Below are 20,828 nucleotides of genomic sequence, written 5' to 3'. Positions count from 1 at the left end.
ACCTGTTCAAGCAAAGAAACAAACAAAGCTTATGCTCATTTAGTATCCTTTTCTGGGTATAGACGCTTCACAGTTTAAGCTGAACCTTAGGCACACAGTTAATTCTGAATCCAGAGCCCTGTTTGTTGGACCTGGTTGCACGGACAGGAGTGTTCGGGGAATGTTGTGGGTCGGCAGGAGGGAATGAGTCCTTTCCAGCATATCTGCCCAGCCGGTTGGTCTCCCCTCTCTGCTGGGCCAGCATGCTGTGTGCTGGGCATCGGTGGTCCCTCCCACCTGCCCCTTGGTGGGGCATCATTACCATAGCATCTTGCCGCCATGCCCATCCTTCCTTGGCATTATCCTCTGGTGGGACAGGATCTGTCTGGCTTCGACCATTTCTTCTCTCCTCCTACACAGTGCTCTTCCCCAGCACTGACCTGGCCACCGTTCGTGTCCCCGGGTGTTTGCAGAGAGAGTGTGCCATCTCTGGGCTTCTCCTCATCTCTGTCTTTAGGGTTCTGTCTCTGTTTACTTCCCAGGCTTTGTTAGTGTTTTTTTTCTTGAGCACACAAGATGCTATCTTTTCTCCAAGCCCGTAAAAATCAGATCCTTAAATGCCACTTCTTATTCCTGTGAATTGTTCTCAGAAGTAATGATTCAGTTCAGCACGCATCCCACCAAAGTCTTTTTACATGCTCCAGCCGGCTTTGGACTCTTTGAAACATCTGAATTAGACTTGACATTCCCATTACTGGCTGGTCGTTTTCTGCAACTTCATTTGGATCCATTTTGCAGAGAGTATTACCAGAGCCGCCGCTGATTTAGACATTCAATGGAAAAAGAGAATTCTCACCTTGCTATCAGAAAACTCTTTATGATTTTTCTCAGGGTTAAAGAGGGTCAAAGAACGATGCCCACAGTGTGTGTCTGCTCGTCTGCTTTGCTTACTTAAAATTCCAAAAGGTTGCAGCCTTTATTTCTGAGGTGTTATGTAAAAATGGTTTTGCACAATCGTTTTGGGAAACACATTTTTAGAAGCTTTGTGATTTCAAGCAGGATAGAATTGCTCGAAACCTGGTTGAGGAAAGTAGGAATCAATAAGGATGCATGTTTTTGCCAGGAAAAGCATGTCTTTGAGACATCTTTCCTGAGCTCCTGCCTGGATCTTAAACTCCATCAGGGCAAAGACCCTGCCCGGCTCCTGTGTTTCTGTTTTATCTGGGTGTCTACACAGCAAAGGATTAAGACTAGACCACAGAGGGCCGATCGGCTTGAGGATGGGCAGGAGTAATGACTCAACCATTTCAGAGTTGCTTTCACTTTGGATTCCACACACCTGCAAACACATGGGGCAAAGGTTCTCCAAGAGGTCAAGGACAAAGGAGCAGCTGCCCTTTCCTGGGGCTTAAAAAGTTGGTGCATCCCCTGTCGTGAGAAATCCAAGATGGGGTGTTGAGACATGGGCCTGGGGCCTTCAGACTATGTCCAGCTAGAGGCCCATGTCAGCTGGAAGGTCCTATTCTGTTTCCAGGGGAGAACATTCTAGCTAAACTGCAGTCCCGATCTCCCTCCTTGAGATTTGGGTGTGGCAGGGCTGGCCGTGGCCTCCCACGGTAGTCCTGCAGGCATGTCTGCATTTAAAGCATCCACAGGGCACATTTGACCCAGCCAGTGTTGACTGGACATTGAGAATACCAAACAAATCTGGGTTTGTCTACAGAGAATATTTGTCAGATGAACAAGTGAACAGACACGCATTGCCCGAAGTAGGAAGGAGAGGTCACTTGCTTGCTCCTGGCTCTGGGAGGAACTTCTGTGCAGGGGTCCCCAGCAGACTTCCCTTCATGTCTCCCTGGAGAGGTGGGGTTGTGAGCCTGTGACCGGCCTCCCCTGTAGAGTGGGCTGTGGGCCTTGCAGAAAGGAAGACTGGGAGGATTCTTCCATCTTCTTATCTGTAAGCGGAGGACTGAGTTGCGGGAAAAATTAGCAATGGTGTAGGTAAATGTATTTGTTCCCTGGGGGTTGCAAAGTTCCACACGCTGGGAGGTTTCAAAGTATTCTCTTGCTGCTCTGGATTCCACTTTGGATGGTGTCAGCAAGGTGTCACCAGGCTCCCTCTGAAGACACTAGGACAGAATCTGTTCCTTGCCCCTCTGTTAGCTTCTGGGGCTGCTACCATCCTTGGCATGTGCTTGCTTCCTCACTCCAGTCCGTGCCTCTGTGGTCCCGAGCCCTTCTCCTGTGCCTGGGTCTTTCTTCTTACAATGACATCAGTCATGTTCAGTGAAGGGCCCATCCTCCTCCATTATGACCTCATCTTACTTTCGCATCAGCAAAGACCCTGTTTCCAAATAAGATCACAATCCCAGGTACTGGGGGTTAGGATTTGACATCTTTGCAGGGGACACAGGTCAGCCTTTAGCAGTAAATCACTCAGCATATTCCCAGCGTGGAACGGGTTTTCTCTGCATGGTGGCTGTCGGTCATGATCCTTTAAAACCCAGCGCAAGGCCCCCCTTGCCCCTTGTCCTCCTGAGCTGAGTTGGGCATCTCTTCTCCAGGCCACTGGCCCTTACGTAGTGTGCTGCCGAGCACGCTCGGCAGATGATGCTTTGTTTTCACGTCTGTTTCTAAAGCAGAAGCAGGCTCTCTCCCCCATCAGGAAGGCTGGGAGGCCTGTTGCCTGCCTGTGGACACCCTCACAGCCTGGCCTCATCCAGCTGTAACTTCTCTCCAGCATGATGGTGTGTCCCACACAGCACACATTAGGTGCGCAAGAGATTCTTGTGGAACGAATGCACAATTAAAGACATGATGAGTTTTTCTAGACATGGATTTAATGAATGGAGTTTGCTCTGAATTCCTAGCTTCTCCACCCCCAGCAACCCCCCCCACCCATTTCCTCTATTTTATTTTATTTATTTTTAAAGATTTTATTTATCTGAGAGCGTGAGAGAGCAGGAGCTGGGGGGAGGGTCGGAGAGGGAGAAGCAGACTCCCCACTGAGCAGGGAGCCTGACATGGGGCTCTATCCCAGGACCCTGAGATTATGACCTGAGCTGAAGGCAGAAACCTAACCGACTGAGCCACCCAGGTGCCCCTTTTTTTATTAAAAAAATTTTTTTAATTCAATTTAGTTAACATAGTGTACTAGTAGTTTCAGTTTCAGGGGTAGAATTTAGTGATTCATCAGTTGCACATAACACTCACTGCTCATCCCATCACATGCCCTCCTTAATGCCCATCCCTCAGTTACCCCATCCCCTTACCCCCTCCCCTCCTGCAACCCTCAGTTTGTTCCCTAGAGTTAAGAGTCTCTTATGGTTTGCCTCCCTCTCTTGCTTGCTTTTCCAGGAAGCTCTGCTCCTCAGCCTTCTCCCTGTCTGAAGAGGAGCTGCTCAGGATGAGGCAGGAAGTTCACGGCTGCTTCGCTCAGATGGACAGGAGCTTGGCTCTGCCCAAAATCCGGGCCCGTGTCCTGCTGCAGCAGTTTCAGACTGCCTGGCGAGAAGCAGAGTTCCTGAGGCTGGACCAGGCCCTGGCTGCCCCTGAGCTGCAGGTAAGAGGCTTGTCCTAGCCACTCCTTGATTATAGACACGGGGCCTCTCCCACCCCTAATGCTGTGGGCTCTGACCCCGCCGCCCACCTTGGGCTCATCTCTTCTCTTTCTGCAGCCGTATCAGCATCTGGCTACTCCTGGAACTGCCAAGCTTGTCCTAACCTTTTGGTGCCCGGCCCAGACCCCCTTCCTGGGCCCTGCATTTTAGCCGCTTATGGCTCACACCTGCACCCTCCTCTGGGCCTGGCCCCGGGCAGAGGGGCACCCCGTGGCCCAAGAGGTTTCTTTCCCTCCTGCTCCTTCAGCCACGCCCAGTGACCGACTCAGGGTACAAAAGCTTGGCCCCTTCTTTAAGTAACACGAGGAGGATGCTCACGTCAACTCAGGTGGGTTAGGAAAAGGGAGCCTCTCACAGCTGATTGACAGCTGCCTTTTTTGAGCACCTATTATGTGCCTCAAAGGCAGACCACTCTTGGGTGCTGTGTTTGCTCCAGAGCCCCCCCATGGAGCAGTCAAGGCTAGACTTTCCTGAGACCCCCCGCCCTGCATGGCTCTTTCCCCTTCCTGATCTGGTTCCCTGACTCCCCACATGCTGCTCCGAGCTCCTCTCTCAGGAAACCATGCACAAGCCAACCCCATCTCTGGCTCTGCCTCTGGGGAACCCAACCTAAGACAAGGCCTTTGAACTTGCCATTTCTTCTGCCAGGAACATGCTTTCCCCAGAATATCAAGGGCCAGCTCTTTGTGGTCTGTTTGAGCCTCGGCTCAACTTACCCGCAGAGGTCCACCCTGAGCACCCATCCAGAAGACCCCCAGGCATTCATCATATGGCTGTGGTCCATGTCTTCATGTAATTGATCACTGAAATGTCCTGGTTTCTCAGCCTGCTCACTGTCTGCGTCCCTGACATGTTCATCACTCTGTCCCTAGCACCTAGAAAGTACCTGGCGCATAGTAGGTGTGCAGTGCATGTGATTGAGCCGGCCAACCACCAAATGTATGCAAGATGTCGGGCTTCCCTGGAGGTGATATTACGTTGGGATTGAACACATATTCAAAGCACTTAAGGTTAGGTGATCCCATGCATGTTCACAGCAGTGCCAGGAGGTACGTTTCTCTGCTCATTTTGCAGAAGAGAAACCCACCAGCATAGGAAGAGTGGACCAACTAAAGCAGGGAGGGGGTGGTGGAACTGGGCTTGGGGCTGGTATTTTCTGACTTGAAACCCACTGTTTTCCTTTAGGGGAAGAAAAAAAATTCAGATGTATCCATATTGAATAAAAAACAGTGAGTTGCAGAAACAACTTAGAAGTTTCTATGTTCTTTCATGTTAAAAAAAAAAGGGTTTTTTCTATTTCTGTTCCTGGAAGAGTGCAGGATTTATAAGATGATGGTAGTTAGAGAGTAAGGGACAAAATAGCGAAGTGTTTTTTTTTTTTTTTTTTTTAAGTTTTGGAACAATGAATAAAGATATTTCCATAGAAGTAAAGTGAGGTGTGTTTCCCCTGCTTTGGAGCTGATCGAGGGCCAATCCTGGCAGGAATTAAGTTCCTGATTCTAAAGTTGTTTAGGGTGCTTAGTTTAGAAACAGTTGGCCCTGCACTCTACCTCAGAGGAGCAGATACACTTGCCCCAAGTGTGAACTGTGCTCGCTTGATACCCTGCAGAAGAGGGGCACCTGGGTGGCTTGGACCATTAAATGTCTGCCTTTGGCTCAGGTTGTGATTTCGGGGTCCTGGGATTGAGCCCCATGTCTGGCTCCATGGAGCTCAGCAGGGAGCCTGCTTCTCCCTCTCCCCTGCTTATGCTTATGCACTCTCTCTCTCTCTCAAAAAAAAGAAGAAAGAAAGAAAGAAAGAAATACCCTGCAGAAGAAATGCTCAGAAGGGCTGGCAGGGTTGGCTGAGCCTGGCTCCCTTCCGAGGGCCGTCCGGCGAAAGCAGAGGTGCAGGTGGTGGTGGAGTCTGATGGTGCCAGCAGGGAGAGCGGCTCCACATGGCTTCATAGGACGGGGACCTCTTCAGTCGGGTCCCCTGCTCAGAGAGGCTGATGGGTTGAGGTCCCGTGGCTGGGAGGAGGAGGACCCGGGTTGGCTGTGCTGTCTGGCGGCGAAGCTTTGGCTCCGCTAGCTGGAGTCCTTCTGCCTTTGGTGGACCGAGGGCCCACGAACTGAGCTTGTTCAGGCAAGTGTACATCTTTCCCCCTCTGTCCAGCTGAAGACAGCTTGCAGCTCTGGGGCCACAGGGGCCCCTCCTGGCTCTGGGAGACATAGGGCAGGCACAGACCTGCAGGTGGTCACTTTCCTGCCTGTGTTCTCTCTTGCGCCCTCCAGCAGCAGTCCAAGGCGAGAAAGCCGCGCTCCAAGAGTAAAAGCAAGATAGACCTTTTGAGGAAGTGCATTGAAGACAAAATTCAGCTCTTTGAGGAACAGGCCCCTGAAGACCTGGTTGAAAAGGTCAGTCCTTCTGCTTTATCTGATCTCGTTGCCCACACAGGGCTGATGCCACCCCATTTCCAGGGCGTGGAGGGGACTGCCCATCTCGGTCGGCTGTGCTCCTGCAGCTGGGACCCACCGTGCCCCTCAGGCCTCTCCACCGTCCTGTCTGCAACCCTCCTTCTGCGCTTCCCCAGCGGATCTGGCTGGTCCTGCGGACCTCACGTCTGCCGCAGTGTTGTAAGGCGGTGGAGGCCGTAGCCCCTGCGCCTGGCCCTGCGCTGAGGCCTTCACACGAGCCGGACTGGACGTTCCTGCGCACACGGCGCATGAGCACACGGCGCTGTCCGCGTTCTTCCCTCTCCCTGGACAGTCCTTGCCGCCTTCCCTTATCTGGATGAATGAACCGTGTCCTTGGCTGTCCTGAGGAATTGCCTCTGTCCTCACGTGTTCCCTCTGCCAAGAAGCCTGTCCGGATCACCCAGTTCTTCCCGCTCATTCCTCCGCCCTGTCCTCCTTTCTTATCCTAACACGCCCCATGCCGCGCATTCACCACACTGGGATTCTGAGCGGGCGGCAGTGTGGCAGGCACGGTGTCCACGATCTCTGGGACTGCAGTGGTGACAGACAGTCCTGGCCCCGCTCTCATGGGGCGCACGTTATGGCTGGGGGAGACGGACAGAAAGCACTCATCGACGGTGATCAGTGCCTTCAGGAAATGAACGAGATGATGTGACAGTCACCGAACAGGGGTGAGGGGAGTGAGACGGACTGTAGGCAGCAGAGTCGGGTCAGGGCTCTCTGAAGAGGTGACACCGTGTTACCTCTGGGTGCCTGCGGTGTCCCCTAGCACTCAGGAAAGGGGAGGTTCCCCAGAGGAGTGTGCTCCCTGCATGGGCATATCAAGCTGTCTTTCAGAGCTGCCGTCTTGTTCCTACCTCCTGGCCCTGTCCTTGCCCTAGGTTGTGCTCCTTTAACGCAGGTGTATTTCTCAGAACACAAAAGCATCACGTGGCCAGGAGCCGGAGAGCCTATGCAGGGCGAGGTCCAGGCTGGGATGACTCAGGAATACAACAAGGGGCACCCCCCTCCCCCTATCTGTGTTATATGTAAAACCGAGAAGGAAGACAGACAGGGCGGGTGGAGGCGAACATCTCCTCTTTCTCATTGCTAAAGGCTAGCACCAAAGATAGAAATTAGCATGAGAGCCAGATGGGCTTGCTGAGCGGCCCCAGGATGAAACACTCAGCCACCTGATCATGGCCTTCCCTGGGGCTCCTGGGGGCGGCCTCCCTGGAGGCGGCCTCCCTGGAGGAGGCAAAGAAGTGTAGCTCCCGAGCAGAGCTGGGCCTGGCCCAGGCCATGTGCTATGGTCGAGGTTCACCAAGGAGCAGCAGAGGAGAGGGGTACAGAGGGGCCCGAGCTGCAGAGGAAATACCCGCCTGGGGGCCGGGTGCGGCATTTCCTCCCACACCTGCCGGTGTGTGAGCCAAACCCCTCGACTCTAAGTGGATGTTGCTGGAGAAGGAAAAGTTGGGATTTGTGTTGGTGGAGAGAATGGGTGGCCCGAGCCACAGCCAGGGACACAGTGCAGGCTCAGGGGGAGCCCAGCGAATCGGCAGCCCCGTGGAAAGGCTGCTTTGCTGGATGCAGGGTGTCCTGAGGGAGGAACAGCAGACTGTGGTGGAAGGGGCTCACATGGCAGGCTGGGAAGGCCAGCTGAATCTTGCTGGGCCCATCCATGGAGGAGAGGGACAGGATGAATGACTGTGTGACAGCGAGCCGTGAGAGATGACATCCTGTCCCCACGGTTTCCTGAGCCAGACTCAGCAGTCTGCCCTGCGCTGAGCTCACCTCTGTCGTTTCCCCGTGAGGCGTGCATTTGTCCCAATTCAGGAGCCAGACCCTTCACTGTGGGTGGAAGGCCAGCCCTCCGCCCAGCTCCCGAGAACGCACTGGCATGGTTAGGGGTGATGTACATTTCATTGTTGTCCTTTGCACTGATTTAAGACCTTCACTCCCCTCTTAAGATGTAACAGCACTTTATTAAGAATAATGCTTGTTTATTTATTTATTTATTTATTATGTTATGTTATGTTAATCCCCATACATTACATCATTAGTTTTAGATGTAGTGTTCCATGATTCATTGTTTGTGCATAACACCCAGTGCTCCATGCAGAACGTGCCCTCCTCAATACCCACCACCAGGCTAACCCATCCCCCCACCCCCCTCCCCTCTAGAACCCTGTTTGTTTTTCAGAGTCCATCGTCTCTCATGGTTCGTCTCTCCCTCCGATTTCCCCTCTTCATTCTTCCCCTCCTGCTACCTTCTTCTTCTTCTTCTTTTTTTTTTTTTCTTAACATATATTGCATTATTTGTTTCAGAGGTACAGATCTGAGATTCAACAGTCTTGCACAATTCACAGTGCTCCCTATAGCACATACCCTCCCCAATGTCTATCACCCAGTCACCCCATCCCTCCCACCCCACCCCCCACTCCAGCAACCCTCAGTTTGTTTCCTGAGATTAAGAATTCCTCATATCAGTGAGGTCATATGATACATGTCTTTCTCTGTTTGACTTATTTCGCTCAGCATAACACCCTCCAGTTCCATCCACGTCGTTGCAAATGGCAAGATCTCATTCCTTTTGATGGCTGCATAATATTCCATTGTATATATATACCACCTCTTCTTTATCCATTCATCTGTCGATGGACATCTTGGCTCTTTGCACAGTTTGGCTACTGTGGACATTGCTGCTATAAACATCGGGGTGCACGTACCCCTTCAGATCCCTACATTTGTATCTTTGGGGTAAATACCCAGTAGTGCAATTGCTGGATCATATGGTAGCTCTATTTTCAACTTTTTGAGGGACCTCCACACTGTTTTCCAGAGTGGCTGCACCAGCTTGCATTCCCACCAACAGTGTAGGAGGGTTCCCCTTTCTCCGCATCCCTGCCAACATCGGTCGTTTCCTGACTTGTTAATTTTAGCCATTCTGACTGGTGTGAGGTGGTATCTCATTGAGGTTTTGATTTGGATTTCCTTGATGCTGAACGCTCGTTTATTTTGTTTGCTTTTGAGTGCCTGTGAGTCCAGGTACCTTGCTTAATACTTTATATTCATATATGTATGGCTTATGTGTAATAGGTACGCCAGGCAGTCGTGGCTCCAGCGCCTGAACCTAAAGGTCTCCCTCTGCTCCCTGTGGTCAGGCTGCCTCTGCGTCAGATGCTCTAGTCGGGATTGACAGGGAATATTCTCATCGCATGTGGTCATCTCTCATGGTCATGCAGTGTGGGACAAACACGCGTTGGCTCCCACATCGATAAGATGAGGATTTTGACATTGATAACCCGCTAGTGACAGGGTTTTTGTGAGGATCAGACAGGAAGGCACTTTTAGCTTTCAATGGGCTGCAGTGCTAGTTTTGTCCAAGGATGGAGCAGCTCCATGTGAGCACCAGAACCCAGAGGAAGGCAGACAAGAGGCATTTGTCAGCTGTAACCTTTTAATGACAGGCCATCCTCACAATTGGCTCTCTCACTGTGGCAAGTGCCAATAGAATACGCACTCTCAACTCAACGGCTTTGACGTTCCTCCCGAAATTGATCGATTGCGTTGTCTTAGCATTCAAAACGCAATCGTTCAGATTTTTCATTTCCAGGGTAATTGTAGAGGGAAATGACAGCCCCGGGTTTGCATGCCAGCAGCTGAGAGTAGTGTGACCATGTTCCGGGATGGGGAAGTGCCTCAGGGCTCATGTAGCTGGAGCGAGGGCCTGGGTCAGAGAGCCATGGCAAAGCCTCTGTCTGGCTGGCAGTGTGGTGCCCCAAAGGGACTCTGGCTTCACTGCTGGGGCTGCCAAGCATGCTGGAGGCACCTGCTAGGTGTCTCCTTTCTTTATGAGAATCCACGTCCGTGATCCCTGCAACCCTCCCCTCCAGGTTGATATGTGCCTCATCTGGACTCTGCCATCAGAAGAGGTTGGGAGAATTGCCCAAGGTCACACTCAGTACGCACTAGAGCCGGGGATGGAACAAGGCACATCTGCCTCCATCACCCACACCCTTCCATCATGGTGCTGTGACCCAGCAAGCTCAGACTGTGTGAAGGCTCAGCCTCCCGAGATGGCTCTCCTGTGCCCGTCCCACGTCCCCTCGCCTTTCTTTGACTTCTTCCCTTGCCCTTCTTGTCCTGCCCCTGTCCTTCTGTCTCCTTCCACTTCCTCCTTTAGGGAATGTTTTTTGGACTGCCTTCTCTGGGCCAGTCCCGGTCTCGGTTTCTGCTCTTGAGATGTCCACAGTTTCAGATGAGCGGCCACTTTGTGCATCAGCCATTTGGAGGTTCGCCTCCTGCTTTCAGATAGAAAATCCACTGGGCTGTTCTGCACTCCACCTTGCATGAGTGGCTGTGTGACTGATTCACAAAGAATCATGTGACTGATTCAGAGAGACAGACAGACAGACAGACAGACAGACAAGGGTGGCCTTCCTGCCTGACCTCTTTTTCTGCATAGCTGAGAGGCTAATGGAGTGAGGACTCTGCTCTGGTCCCTGGCAGCTGCTTGAGGGGCTGGGGTGTGCCTGTGATCAGAAATGGGACACTCAGCCAGGGACAGCCAGGCCTTCTGATGAGCTCACTGTAAGCTCACAGATGCATCATTTTAAACCTGGAAGAGTCTGGAGGGCATGTACATTTTAGAATAAGTTAATCAAGTTCATAATTAAATTTCTGTTGTGACTACTTGAAATTTACAGACTAATTTGAGAATTATCATTCCATCCCCCAAAAGGTGGAATGTTTCTTTTTTATTTGGAACACTTGTTTCCATAAGTAGGGTGACCATAGATCTCAATTTGTTTGGGACGGTTCCAACGCCCCTCCTTTTCCCTCTTAACTTGGTGATAAAGCATATGGTCACCTTATACATAAGGTCTTTCTTTGTGGTGATTTCTAGATACATTATAGGTTTGCTTGCAGTTGTGAATGGTAACCTATTTTCAATTATATTCTTGACTTAATACTGGTGTAAAGAAATGTTACCAGTTTTTATTTATAGGTCTTTCCAGACTGCCTTATTCTGTGTCTGGGGCCAGACATCTGGGTCCAAGTCCTAGATGGGCCGCTTGTCAGCCGTGTGATGTGAACTTCTTAACTGTTCTGTGCCCTGGTGTCCTCATCCTTCAAATGTGGATAATAGAAGCACTTGCCTTTTAGGGCTGTTGTGAGGATTCATCTACCGGTTCTCGTGATTTTCTGGGTCATCAGTCATCATGTCCACAAATAATTGTAGTTTAGTCTCCTCCCTTCCAAGCCGCTACCTCATTTCTTTTTCTTATCACTGTTTCCACGTCCTTATCTGCTGGTTCCATCATCTCCCTCACTTCCACTGACAGATTGTGCTCTGGATTGTGGATCCTATTTTCTGGCTTCTTTGTGTGCATGGTAATTTTCGATCGGATGCTAGGCATTGTAGGTTTTACATGCTGGGTCCCAGGTTTTGTTGCATTTTCTTTAATCGTGTTGGAATTTTGACATGTATTTGAGTTGTTTGGGATTAGTTTTACCCTTTCAAGACATGCTTGTAAGTTTTGTTAGGCGGGATCAAGAGCTGCCTTTAGTTGAGGGCTAATGTATCCCCATCACTGAGGCAGTACCCTTCTGAGGACTCTCCCTGATGCCTGTGTGCTTTTTTCACTCTGCCTAATGGGAACACTGACTCTTCCCAGCAGTGTGAGATCTCCGGCAATTGCTCTGCCTGAGATTTTTGGGTTCTTTTTCTGGTGTGATGTAGTTTTTTTATCCAAGCATGCCCAGCACTTAGCCAAAGACTTGAGGACACCCCTGTAGGTCTTTGGAGTGCGTTCTCTCTCTCTCTCTCTCTGCAGCTCCCTCCTCTTTGGTACCCTGCCCCACAAATTCTAGACACAGTGGCCTCCCAAACTCTGATTTTTTTTTCTTAACCTGGTGCACCTGCTGGGCTTCCCCCGGGTCCTCATCCAATGTTGCATCCTAGGAACTGCATCCAAGCAGCAAGCTAGGGTGGCTGTGGGGTCACCTTGTCTATTTCCTTTCTCAGGTAGGCCAGTCCTGCGCTGCCTCTTGTCCAGTATCCAGAAACTATTGCATCTTGTACTTTACCTGGTTTTCTGGTGGAGGGAGAGTAAGTCTGCTCCCAGTTCTTCCATCATGGGCAGAAGTAGAAATTTTTTACCTATCCTTTTGTCATTGATTTTGAATTTTAAACTATCCTTTTTAAAAAAATTTTTCGGTTACTGATTTGTAACTTTGCTCTATTTTTAGTCAGAGAATAAAGTATATATGATAATAATGCGTGGGAATTTATTGTGGCTTACCTTTGATTTTATATCAGTTCTATTTTGAAAGATATTTGATTTGTCCTCAGAAAGGTTGTTTTCTGTTAGGTATGGAGAAGGGAGGCCTCAGAGGCAGGTAGGAGCTAGGGTATGGGAGGCCTGGAGGCTGTACTAAGGTGCTCAGCCTTTGAGGCAAAATTGGTAAGATTTAGGCACTTTGTAGAGAATATTTGGGGGGATATATTCATTTTTAGTTCTGTAAGGAGGTCTCTATTGGCCACTCTTCCTTTCCTGAGCTCTGCTCTCTTTGGCTGTAGGGGATGTGGGCCTTGTCTTAGTCTGCTGAGATAGAAGCTAAGGTTGCAGTCCCCACCACCACTAAGAAATGGCTTGATTTCTGTGAACTGAAGGGCCCTGGGACTAGACACCTCAACAAGGCAAAGGGTCCAATGTAGGCGTGGTGGCCAGAGTCGCCCTACAAGGGTCAGTTATGTCAGTCCCCAGTATTCTCTCCTGGAGGGCAGCCAAGGAGGGCTGCTCAGAGGTGGGTGCCTGATTGAGGAAGGGACATTCGGGCTTCTTCCCTGACCTCCAGGTGACTCTCACCAGCTTGGGACAGTTGATCAGATCTGTAGGACTAGAGGGCTGCCACTCAAAATGGTGCCTGGCCAGGGTCTTAACCTGCTGAATGCCTTGACCAGGACTGGGAATGTATCTCTTCCACTTGCTCCAGTGCCTAGGCCAATCCACAAAGCACAAATACACAGCACAAATTATGGGACTCATTTTTTTATTTTCCAACTAGTAGAAATAGTTCTATCTGTCTGTCTACATCTGCGCTCTCTCTCTCTGTCTCACCTGTCTCTGCTTTTTACCTAACACTGAAACTTGAAGACCTTCCATATCACTACATAAGAGTTTCCTCGTGGCTTTTTACAGCAGCATGACATTTCATGGTATGTGTGACCCTTAAATGATGTAGCCAGCCCTCAATTAATGGACATTTAGGTTCTTTTCAATCCCTTGATATTTCAAATGATCTTAGATCCTATTCATATATCCTTCTCCACTCTGTAGTGAGACATGTGGAGCAATAATGACTATTTCTGTTTCACAGATGAGAAAATTGACACTCAGAAAGGTGGAGGGACTTGTGCAAGGTTACACTGCTGGCAGGTGGGTGAGTGGAGCCTAAAGCATAGGTCTCTTGATCGCCATCCCTGTGTCACATTAGCAGATCTGAGTTGATGGATCCAGAAATGAAGGGAATGTTTCAGCTAATCTTTGATGTGCTCTGCTATTGTTTTTGCACACAGTATATATAAATTTCTCATAAATATTCTTTAGGGACATTTAAATATGAATGTGAAAATGACACAATCATATTTCCTGCTCACCCGTCATTTCCGGTGTTATTTTGATGATGTTGTCCTCTGTCTGGGTGGCATGCCTGCCACTATATCCCTTCACCCACTCATTATTCATTCTCTGTTTCCAGGTTTCATGACATGCTGTGCATACACAGTTCATTAGCACTCCCTTCGTTCCGGAGTGGAACTCCTGCACTGCAATCGACCGTGCATCCTATTGTGTTCCTGCGGCTGCTGCAGCAATTATGCAGAGGTGGCTGCCACCGCTGTCAGGAACAGCTCTCCACACTCTGTCATTTCAGAAGTGACTAGAGTTTAAGCATGAGAATAATGTGCTCATTTTCCGACGACCTGACAAGAGAAAATACTGATGGTGCAGGTTCTTCTAAAGCTTAGAAGAGAAGGGGCGTTGACAGGGAAGGCATTTTAGGAAGGGGAGAGAAAATCTATCCATCCACAAAGACTGGGAAAGCCTCCACATGGTTCCCTTTATGTCTGCTCTTGCCCCTGTTTTATCCCTTGAGGCAGTATCTGTCAAAGTCATCTCCTGAAGCTTTGCTCTAAGGGAAGTTTCATAGCTTCCCACCATCCCCAAACAGATTCCAGATTCCTGAGTGTGGCATTCAAGGCCTTACCTTTCTAATCTGTCCCACTTCTACCTTTCACACACCAAAAGGTTACCACAATTCTCTTTTAATGGTTTGAATGTAGTAACTTTTTGTTACGTTGTCCGTTTTTTTTTTTTTTAAAGATTTTATTTATTTATTTGAGACAGAGAGAATGAGAGAGACAGAGAGCACATGAGAGGGGGAAGGGTCAGAGGGAGAAGCAGGCTCCCTGCCGAGCAGGGAGCCCGATGCGGGACTCGATCCCGGGACTCCAGGATCATGACCCGAGCCGAAGGCAGTCGCTTAACCAACTGAGCCACCCAGGCGCCCCGACGTTGTCCGTTTTTAAAAGTTTTCTCTTCATTTTTATAAAACTTATGCATGCATTCTTTAGAGTCAAATAATTCTACAAGGTTTGTGCTAAAAAAGAGCAACTCCTAAAACCATTCATACATACATTCTCAAATCCCCAGAGGCAATGACTTCTAATTTTTTAGCTAGATCTTTTGGCATTTACCTCCATATTACCAAATAACATGCTTGTCTTGCTATTTCTTGATTTCTTTACTTTGGGTATTATTTATTCACCTTTCTTTATGGAAATACGATTTAGCTATCTTTCTTCTTTCAACCTGTAACACACATGAGGGTTTTCTGTTTTCCTCAATATATTAGATGTATATTAGAGATTTCTATTACTATGATTATTTAAATATTATTCACATCTGAGTTATATAAAACTGAGATTCGTTTTTCTTTTCTGTATAACTTTTTGTTTTTTCCTGGAGTTAATACTGCCCTTTGGTTTCTTTTTAGTTACTTTTCTATGTACTTACCACTAATTCAATACACTTTTTGACAGTTGACCAAATATCCTGTCAGGACCACCACACAAGTCATGCCTTCTATTAATTTCATAATCTTTCGGAGTTCTCTCTGTACATCTGCTGTGTCCCAATCTAGATGTTGTTATTTATACCTTATATACAGCTGCCATCCTGGGGTCATGCTATAAAATTCCTTCATCCTTCTCTTTCCTGATTTGTTCCTTGTTTTAATGAAACACATCTTAGTTTCTTAGGAAAGGGCACGTCGGAGATTTAAATATTTTGAAATTTTGTAAGACTGAAAATGTTTTCATTCTGCTCCCATCGTCAATGGGTAGTTTGACCAGTTTGGGAATTTTTCTTAAGTTATATTGATTATGAACTCCCCTTCTTTTCTCTAATCTCTTTTTCTGGATCTCTAATTATTCAAATGTTAGACCTCTTATCTATTAGCTTTCTTTTTTTCATTATTTTCCTTCTCTTTGTTTTTTGTTCTGTTTTGTTTTGTTTTACTTTCTGGGGAGTATCCTAAGTTTTATCTTCCAAACTTTTAATTGAATTTTTCATTTATGTTTTATTTATTAATTTATGAAGAGCTTCTTTTCCTCCCTGAATGCTCTCTTCTTAAGGAAATTATTTTCTTTTATTTTTTGTAACTCTGAGAACATTGTTTTTTAAAGTGTTTTTTTTTTTTAATTCTGCATGTTTGTTGTTACCTCTATATTCATTAGAGGCTTTCCCTAGTGTGTGGTCATCCTTGGTCTGCTCATATTTAAGAGTAAAGTACTCAAAAGCTCCTTAGAAGCTCTGAGCCTATAAGCAGGGCCTGTGGACTGTGACCTTCACCCTGATGTGGCTGGGCTAGACCATTTACTTGGGGAACCCCAATGTTAGGATCTTTCTTTAAGGCTGGTTGGAGTCCCCAGATAAGACCATTCTCCTACCTATATAGTAAAGAACTGGCTGCCCACATTTGAGGAACCAAATAGAGGAAGAAAACTGAGATTTTAGAAGTCTGGATGTGAAGTGTCACTTGAGTCCTCTGTTTTATATGGAGACTGGTTTCTCCAAGTTCAGAGACTCTTTTGGAGATTAAATCTTCAGTTGTCACTGGGGGGAGTTGGGTGGCAAAAATCCTAGAGGCTCCACCTCTCCTCTTGTTTACCTTCAGCTTTTACCTCCAAGTTTCAGTGGTGCCTGCATTCTGTGATGCTTAGCGGGAACCCACAGCACAAATTGTGTTGCTTCTTTGCCAACCCCATTTCTGGCTTAGAATTCAGTTTTGGGGTATCTGTTGAGTCCTTTGCTACTCAGTCATCTCCTTTCCAGCTTTCAAAATTTTGTGGCTATTGTCTGTTTTCTCATTTTTTCCCACCTTTCCATTCGGCCTTAAAGAAAACAACAGATTCACGTTACAAATCTACCATCTTTTGTTAGGAAGCTCTATTGTCAATATTTTTCTATGTTGTGCATGTATTTCTTTTCAGAGAGAGAGAACATGAGAGCTGGGGGTGGAGATGCAGAGGGAGAAGCAGACTCCCCACTTAATGCAGAGTGCAACACAGGTCTCGATCCCAGGACCCTGAGATCATGACCTGAGCTGAAATCGAGTTGGACTCTTAACCCTACTGAACCACCCAGGCGCCCTGTGCATGTATTTTTATAATTAAAAGTGAAGAAACTTTTTTAAAGGAGGAAAGAAAACCCCCAATATTACAAACCATTATTTTCATATTTTTCCTGCATCCCCAGAGACTCTATTTAACTAATTATAATAATTACAATAAAAAAATAATAATGGTATAATACGGCAGTTACTATTTATTAGGGTCCTATTGGGTATCAGAAACTATTGTGGGCATTATCCCCTGTCCTTTTATTATATCTTTTCCACAGTCAAAACTGAGACTCAGGTTAAGCAACCTGTTGAGGTCACACAGCTAGTTAAATGGCAAGATTATGTGTAAGAGATAACAGATCAACCATAAACCAAACAAACAAAACTATGCTGACTAGTTTAAGGCAGTACCCTTGACTTGTTTGAGATTTTTGCACTTTGATTATCTAGCTGATGGGGTGGATGGTAGTATCTTTCCTGTCATAGAAATCAGTTTTCCTATCTCTAAATGTAAGCACTAATAATGTTTATTTAGCAGTGTGGTATTTCATTTAGTAAATATTAACACCCATTTATTGAGTCTACTCCCTTCCTGATGCAAGATGGAGGAGAGAACCTTCAATTTTTTTTTTAATAATATTCTAGTTTATTGAAAAGATAAACCAAATGAGTTTTTCTGTAAGTATGAGACAGGCCTATTTTGCCTATTATTACAGCACCCTTCAAATTTCTTAAAAATATATACATGTGAGCCTTCAATTTTGAACCCATCCTGCAAAGCATGGGTAAAACTGATCTGAGTGTCCTGGGGCCAGCCATGAGGATACAAGGGCATGTTCCTAGTAAAGAGCATTTCATCAGTCCACTCCTCCCAGCCTTTGGACGTGAGATTCTTGATGTGACCACTCTCTCTCCACGTGCGACTTGGCTAGTGATCTCCTGGCCCCTCTCCACGCCTTGCTTACTTTTTTCTGAGGAGGGTGTTATCTGACTGGTGGGATTAAAGAGGGCACTGGGCATGCTCACTGCGGCTCCCTCAGCTCTCCTCCAAAGCCAGGCAGCCTGCGGGAGGCCCCTATTCTCTGTCCACCATGGGCTGCAGTTGGCGGCCTGGGGGAGTGTGTGTTCATTTGGACACCCCCTCCACCCCACCCGGGCTGCGTTCTCCAATGTAGATCTCATCACTGTTAAAGCTGACGTTTGGCCTCTGTCTGGCTCACCCATGCTTCTGTTTGTTCCCAAACCTGGGCAGGGAGGCTATGGTGTCTTGAACTCCTTCAGTGCCAGTAATTCTCTGCTGGCTGACAGGGGTTGATTTTAATTTGCATTTAAAGGACGTCACCGAACCTAGAAGAAACTACATTTTTTGAAATGCACTGGGAAGCGAGTCAGAGAGAGGAGTAAGGCAGCGGCTGGAAACTTCCCATTTAAGAGTATTTAGCAGCATATTATTTTGAAAGTGAATTTTTATTACTTTAGATAGCTTGAATATTTAACGAAGCCTGTCACAGAAATGCAAATCTGTACCCTTTCCCAGGGCTCTTTTTAGACAAGGATGGAAGCCCTCGCTAGAGGCACATTCTTACTGTGCTGGAATTAACAAATTAAACTTTCCAAAGAAGAAGAGGAAAGGATTTTGGAGAAACTTTCTTATCTCAATTTCACTGTCCACGTGATTCTTACAGTACATAGGAAAGGCTTTATGCTTGCCCCCCATGTTTTAGGTGTGAATTTGCAGAAATGAAACTCGAGATCCCCTCATGGCCATCTCGCTCTGCTCCGCCCCCTTGAAGGGGGCTCAGCTTTACAGGGTATCTGGGCCACCACCCATCCAGCGGTGGGGAGGATGGAGACCCCCTGGAAGTGACGTGGAAATCTGAGCTCATGGCAGATGCATGATAAGGGGACCCGCTCATCCCTTTCTTGGCCACCTGCCTGTCACTTGTGTTCTTCCTCTTGAGGGACTTTCCCTAGGTTTGCCATGGCCCTTCCTGTTGCCTCAGGGTGTGCAAAGATGTTACAACTTACCAGTTGGTAGCCTTCAAATACATACAGGTTTTGTATGGCAATTAATTATACCTCAGTAAAGCTTTTTGTAAAATCCTGTGTGTTAGGAGGTATTATTCCCATTTTACAGATGACAAAATATAGTCATAGGCAGCTCAGTGAACTTGCCCAAGGTCACGAGCTAGTACATGACAGAGTCAGAGCCTACTTCGGTCCTCAGTGATGAGCTCCTTCAGGGTCAGATCCACGTCTCAAGCATCTTCGCCTCTTCTCTACCCCCGCCCCATCCCCTCGGTGCATCACACATTCCTGTATATTATACATATTTGGTGCTCATTAATTATTTTTTGGATTGATGAATGAAGCATAAATATACTTTGTAACCTTGGGGTGAGAAAGCAGCTGTGGGCAAAGGGTGTTTGCAGGAAGACTGCTAGGATCCGGGAAGCGCTTTAGAGACTTGCGTCCCCACATCCCCGTGAGGGGGCCATCAGACACCGCTCTTGGGGTCCCACAAGGCTTCGCCCAGTTTTGGAAGGACGTGGCGCCACCGTTGGAGCGGTGTGGATGCCTCAGCCTGAGGATGGCTGCCCGCCCTTCCACAAGGCCCACCCGGGAGGCCCAGATGTGATCCGCAGTTACCATGGAAACCATCAGTGGGCAGGGGGCTGTCACCTGGTTCTCCAAGCTAGGGAAGGATTGGGGTCTAATAGCATCCTTTTGAGAACAAGGCTTCTTGTTCCTGTTCAAGCAGGGGAATGAGCCTCCATCTCCCAAAGCAGCTGTCCTCTGCCAAAGCTCTCTGCATTGTTGCCTCTGGCCCCTGATGTCTGTGGGCTTTTCCATGAACCAAATATGCAGGTTCCCCTACCATGTGACTTTGCGGACCCTACATGCCATTTGGCGCTCTTCTGCGTTCTCTGAAGCTTGTTGAAGGCACTGCCTCTCCAAAAAGTGCTCGTAGCACCCCCTCCCAACAGAATTTTCTTCCCCAGCTGACAAGCCATCTGTGTGTTTCTTTGGGGCACTTCTTCCCTCTTCCCCCCACCGGAGTTTTTCCTGAAGGTCAGGTTGTAGAGACGAAATCTGAGCTTTTCAAACTGGGACTTGCATCTCTCCGAGGGACACACAGACGGGCACAGGAAGGCCGTGCCGCCTTGGGGGACACAGGGTCGTCGTCCTCTGCCAGGCTCCACTTCGTGTAAATATTCTTCCGTGTATCAGCCCCTTCCAAACCTCTGACGATAAACATAGGATTAAAAATAGGTTACATGGGGTGCCTGGGTAGCTCAGTCAGTTAAGCGTCTGCCTTTGGCTCAGGTCATGATCCTGGGGTCCTGGGACTGAGTCCTGCATGGGACTCCTTGCTCAGCAGGGAGCCTGCTTCTCCCTCTGCCCTTCCTTGTGCGTGCTCTCTCTCTCTCTCTCTGTCTTTCTGTCTCAAATGAATAAATAAAGTCTTAAAAAAATAAAAATAGGTTACATGGCAGAAAACAAAATTCTACAAACTTTTTCAATATTTTTTATTGGGGTAAAATATATATAAGGCGACATTTACTGTCTTCACTGCTTTTTGTGTATGGTACGGTGGCGTGAAGAACATTCACGCTGTGAGGCAACCACCCCCACCGCATCTCCAGAACTTTCATCTTCCGAAACCGAAGCTCTGTCCGCATAAAACACTCCCTCCCCACGTCTGCGGCCCCCAGCCCCCAGCACCCACCGTCTGCTTGCTGTCTGTGCATCTGACTCTGCTAGGTACCTTACGTAAGTGGATTCCTGCAGTGTTTGTCCTTCTGTGACCGGCTTATTTCACTTAGAGCATCGTGTCCTCTAGGTTCGTCCATATGGTAGCAGGTGTCAGAACCTCCCCTGTTTGAAGGCTGCGTAATATTCCATTGTCTGGATAGACCACACTGTGTCTATCCTCTGTCGATGGACACCTGGGTTGCTTTTACCTTTGGTTTTGTGATTGAAATTCCGCACACTTCCAAAGATCAAATGAAAGCCTTCCCCAAGGTATGTGCTTGAGCAGGCTGCTCTTTGGCTTGTGGTTTATTGAGCCCCCTGTGAGGGGAGGGGGTGCACAGTTGC

At 48.0% G+C, this 20,828-nt stretch overlaps 1 protein-coding gene across 1 annotated transcript in view; it reads left to right on the top strand.

Annotated features, from left to right (window-relative positions):
- EVC2 (EvC ciliary complex subunit 2) overlaps positions 1-20,828 on the top strand; it is a 135,705-nt gene that overhangs the window by 95,724 nt on the left and 19,153 nt on the right. The window contains exons 15-16 of the mRNA XM_021677663.2: positions 3,337-3,541; positions 5,874-5,996. Of these exons, the coding sequence (XP_021533338.1) occupies positions 3,337-3,541; positions 5,874-5,996 (328 nt within the window). The remainder of the gene's footprint in view (positions 1-3,336; positions 3,542-5,873; positions 5,997-20,828) is intronic.

Source organism: Neomonachus schauinslandi, chromosome 2 (assembly GCF_002201575.2).
Source record: "Neomonachus schauinslandi chromosome 2, ASM220157v2, whole genome shotgun sequence".
In the NCBI taxonomy this organism is placed as follows: Eukaryota; Metazoa; Chordata; class Mammalia; order Carnivora; family Phocidae; genus Neomonachus; species Neomonachus schauinslandi.
Note: the sequence above shows the minus strand (reverse complement) of the source record. Positions and strands in the feature narration are given on the sequence as shown.